The 5,285-nt window shown below is 43.7% G+C and overlaps 1 protein-coding gene across 1 annotated transcript; it reads right to left on the bottom strand.

The window, feature by feature from the left end:
• Window positions 1-3,135: 3,135 nt before the first annotated feature.
• Window positions 3,136-4,451, bottom strand: LOC131254015 (RING-H2 finger protein ATL2-like). The gene has a single exon (XM_058255070.1). The coding sequence runs from the start codon at window positions 4,273-4,275 to the stop codon at window positions 3,505-3,507; it is 771 nt and encodes a 256-aa protein (XP_058111053.1). The 5' UTR covers window positions 4,276-4,451; the 3' UTR covers window positions 3,136-3,504.
• Window positions 4,452-5,285: the final 834 nt, after the last annotated feature.

Here is a 5,285-nt window from a genome sequence, read left to right as displayed (position 1 = left end):
AAAGATCGGCTCGACTCGGCTCGAACTCAGCTTCGAACCGAGTCGAATCGAGTTTTTTCGAGTCAAGTTGGGCAAGCTAACCAAGCTAGCCGGGTTGTGTACACCCCTATTCATAAGGTCATTCCTTCTTGGATGAACTGAAAATACAGAAGGCTTAGCCTCAAAACTCCTGTGGACCTATGAATGTTTCAACGGTTCTAGTCCTTTAATTCTCATATTTTCCTCTCGTGTCTCCCACTTGAGAACTAGATCCTCACCATTTCCACGGTCTTAAAATGAGCTGAAAAACGGATGGAGGGTCTGGGTTTCTCACAAAAATCAAAGGGCCCATGTAGCTTCCGCACAGAACCTCCTGCGACAGGTTGTGCAGGAAATCCGAGTCCGACACATATCGCCCTCGTGTCGCCCACCTGGACGAAAAGTGACGTCACCAAGTTATGTGGGCCCATTACTGACAGGTTAAGTAGGGGACTCGCTAATGAAGTGACGTCACCAAGTTATGTGGGCCCATTACTGACAGGTTAAATAGGGGACTCGCTAAAGAAGTGACGTCACCGAGTTATATAGCCTATCATGATTTATATTTTGTATCCACACTATCCATCCATTTGGAGGTATCATGTTTAGGGCATGAACTGGATATTGAATCAGATTCAAAGCTCGAGTGGACTCCACCACAGAAAACAGTGGGGAGAGTGACGCACACCATTCAAAACTTCTAAAGGACACAAAAGTTCCTGATCAAGCTGATAGAAGGACACAAAAGTTCCTGATCAAGCTGATATTTGTGTTTCCCTTTTTTCATGTCTGCTTTAATACATAAACAGGTTGGATCTCAAATAAACACTATTTTAGGAATTTCAGTTGTTGTCTTATCCCTTCTTCAATGTGCCGATACAACACATGCATCAAGGTGTTGCCCACATAAGCAATTTCGCTGGTGACGCTGCCGTGAGCACCTGACCCTTTTTGCAGGAAACCACGGGCACTGGGAGAAGACGGATTGGCTACACCCCCTTGAGCCCGTGGCTGATGGTCGGTGCTCGGTGGGCTCCACCATGATGTATGTGTTTCATCCATTCCTTTCATCCATTTTTATAAATCATTTTAGGACCGAATACAAAAAATGAAAGGTATATAAATCTCAGGTGGACCACACCACAGGAAAATAATAATAATTGGATATCCATCTTTAAAATCCTCCTAAGGTCCACTGTACTGTTTTTTTGACATCCAATCTGTTTATTAGGTCATAAAGAACCAGATGAATGGAAAAAATAAATATCAGCTTGATCGAAAACTTTGTAGCCCCCAAAACGCATTTAATGGTCTACTTCATTCGACACTATTTCTTATAATGTGGTCCAATTGAGATTGATATATACCTAATTTTTTCTCTAGTACCATTAAATTGTCTATAAAAAATAGATGGATGTGATGGATGAAACACATACATCATAGTGGGGCCCACATAGCACTGACCACCGGCCATTGGAAGGTGGCAGGGGGAGTAGCCAATCCGTTTCCGCGCTGGGATAGCAGGTCCTACCGTGATGTACGTGAGAAATATACTCCGTTCATCCGCTCTGCGATCTCATTTGACGAGAGGGAAATTTGGTAAAAGAAATGCTTACCGTTTAAACTTTCTTAGGCTCCACCTCGATGTTTATACGCCGTCCAAACCCTTTATAAGGTCAGTACTACTGGGATAAAGTGAAAACATACATAACTTAACTTGATACAACACTTTTGTGGACATACAAATGTTTCAACGGCAGTCAGTGAATCCCACTGTTTCCTCTCGTGTGGCCCAACTGAGCTTTAGATTCACCTCAGTTTTGATGGAATATCCTCAAATGAGATCTCAAAACGGATGGACCAGGTGGATTTCTTACGTACATCACGGTGGCTCCCGCCAAGCATCCCAGCCCAGTGACTTCCTGCGCAATACTTTCTCAGGAAATCCGGGTCCATGTCAGGTGCCTGTCGGACGCGGATTGATCGTGACCCAGTCACTAGTTAATGGCTAGTGGTCGGTGTTTTGTGGACCCATCATAATGTATATGCTTCATCAGGCCGCTCATCCAAATTTCCATATAATGTATATGTTATTAGTCCAAAAATGAGGGAAATTCAAATTACAAATGAAACACATCACAGGTAAACTGTGTTTGATTGAAATTACACAGTTAAAAGCTTCCTGGGTTTACAGAAGTCTTGGATCAAGCTGATGTTTGTGTTTTGCCTTCATCCAGGTCTATATGACCTAATAAACATTACAGTAAGATTTAAAAGGTTTTTAATGGTTGACATTCAGTTACTACTGTTTTCTTATGTTGCACCTGAGATTTTAAATCTTCCTCGGTTTTGAAATCAAGCTCTAAAATGATTTGAATATATATATATATATATATATATATATATCTGTGTGTGTGTGTGTGTGGATGGCACGGATGAGCACCGATCACTGGCGACTAAGCCATGGCAGCGCGCCCCTAGCAAAACAGCGTCCGCGTCGGGCGTACTTGTGTTTTAAAAAGTACAAACCTAGGTTCAGCCTAATAATCTTGTAGGTGCAGACTACGGTCAGTAGCCAACCCCTGTAGCAGAATCATGAGACTAATGGCCCACCCAAACTCAACTGCCGAACGGCGGTGACGCTACGGAATCAAAGCCGGACAAGCCCATAATAATAATAATAATAATAATAATAATAAAGCCTGCCAATCTTCAATCAGTCGAGATGGACCGGTCGTACTTGTTGGGTCTTCAGAACAAGCTAGTCTAGTTCCAGCCAATATCAATGACGAAATTTGAGGTCTGGATCCATCCTACGAGCCTCACGGGCCCACTTGGACCAGGACAGGCAGTGAACCCAACTGCTACCATTGGTGGGGTCCTCCTCTTGTGGGCCCATTAGCCAACGATCAAACCGTTTGAGGAGGTATTACACAATACTCTCGCTGTAAATTTGTACAATTCCATTTGGGTTTTCAGCTTGATCAAGTGAGATCAAGCCACGCGCATGACTCAGCAGTCCGAACCGTTGCTAATATACCCGAACCATGGTGGGCCCATGCAGAAAAGTCTCATAGATTCGACACCAGAGAAAATACAGCAAATAGTTAACATTCAACCAAAGGAAAAGTACTAATATTATACATCATGGGCCACCTACCAAAAGGCCCATTGTATCAACGGCTTGGAATTATGGCCAACTAGTACAAACTGAAAATACCTTACCGTACAACATTTTCCCCGAAGGACGTCCTCGTCAGGCTCTAAGCATAACCAAGCCCCGCCCTGGCTCAACTAGCAATCGGACCATGAAACTGGAACCCAGGCTCAAAATGTGGTCAGGATGACACAGTCCAAATCCAATCTCAAGGTGGGCCACTTGCACCCCACCAGTACACTCTAACTGCATCACAGCCCTTGATGAAATACACATTCTAACTTGTAAATTACATCCTCTCACTCACATATACACAAATGGATACAAACTCATACAATTCCATGACTCTCATTTACATGGGCTGAAGGAAACACTCTGCATTCTGATCTACTCCTACTCAGCATTCTTCTCAAAGACTCACCCAATGTAGAAGAAGAAGAAGATGATGATGAAGAAAAATCTTTTGATGTTTGGGCTTCATACCTTGAATCCGTCGGCATCTCGACACCAATTTCAAGTGGCGAATTACCATCTGATCCATGTGCCACTGCCGATACAACCGACGTCTGTGATGGCTCTTGTCCCAGCTCTTGCACCATCGACCCAATCACCAGTTCCTCCGGCCCCGCAACAACATTTCTACAAATCGGACATGTCGAACGTGACAACAGCCACATATCGATGCAATCGGCATGGAAAGCATGTTGGCAATTTGGTAAAATCCGACCCTTATCATCCTCTTCCAACATACTCAAGCACACCACACACTCCATGCCATTCTCGCCGCTGTCCGGTTTGTATACAAAACTAGGCAAGGAAGCAATCACCGAAGAATCCAAACCGTCAATCACATGGGCATCGTTGTCGACCGATGCAATGCTAAGCCGTTGAAGCTGAGAAAAGGAAGGTAAGTCAGGGATGGACAATCTCCTCCCCTGAGAGTGCCTGAAGAACCACCATTTAGCATACACATGAAGTAGCAACACTAAGGAAGTTATGACCAGCAGCAATGCAACAGCAAAGACCATGATCTTGCCATTGAAGGGATACATGTCTTGGTAATGGCTTGGAGGGATGGATGGGTAGGATGGAGTGGACATTTTGGTGCGGCCCACTTGCTGAAAGTATCATCTGTAGTTGGATTTGTAATAGAGGGAGGAGAAAGATGAAGCCAAAAGCATCTTTCTCGTAAAACAAGTCGTAGAAAACGGATGGAATTGCGGGAATCCGTTAAAAATTTTCTACATTGCGTGTGCATTTAGCAAGACTCTCCCACGTGCTAAGATGGTCCAATGATTTCAACTGTACATATTCCAGACCATATAAAAGAAATTATCCCCGTGATTACGCTTTAAGTAATGATCCTGACCGTTGATTCTTATTGAATGAGGATCCATCGAAATTTGCATTTCATTCGTTCTGAATTCAACTATAGATAGCGATGGTCAAAATCATATCCTTTAAGATGGACAATATGGCATAGATTCCCGTCACGGAGGGTTGGATCATTGGACCATTGACGGGCTTGGATTCGGTAGTTACCCCTCCAGTAACAAGGTCAGTACTGATCGGTGTTGTAGGCCCCACCAGGACGTATTTGTTTTATCCATGCCGTCCATCCATTTTTTCAGCTCATTTTAGGGCATTAGGCTAAAAAATTAGGTTGATAGATATTCATATGTACCACACCACATGGAATAATGGTGGTTGAACGCTTACCATTAAAAACTTCTTAGAGGCTAGGAAAGTGTTAGATCAAGCTGATATTTGTGTTTTCTCATCATCCAAATCTCTGTGACCTAATCAACATGTTGGATCGAAAATAAAAATTACAGTGGGCCTCAGGAAGTTCTTAATAACGGGCGTTCAATTACCACTGTTTCCTGGATCTGCATCCTTTTTGGGCTCAGCCCATAAAATGAGGTGAGAAAATGAGAATGGACGGCATGGATAAAACTCACACATCATCTTGGGGCCTATAGGACCGACCGGTACCGAGACTTCGGTCACTACCGAATCCGAGTCCTATGTGGACCTAGTTGGTGGCAACACGCTCTGGTCTTAGCATGGATCACGTCCGTGCAAACATCTACAGTGAAACTAGCGGCAT

Source organism: Magnolia sinica, chromosome 8 (genome assembly GCF_029962835.1).
Source record: "Magnolia sinica isolate HGM2019 chromosome 8, MsV1, whole genome shotgun sequence".
NCBI lineage: Eukaryota > Viridiplantae > Streptophyta > Magnoliopsida > Magnoliales > Magnoliaceae > Magnolia > Magnolia sinica.
Note: the sequence above shows the minus strand (reverse complement) of the source record. Positions and strands in the feature narration are given on the sequence as shown.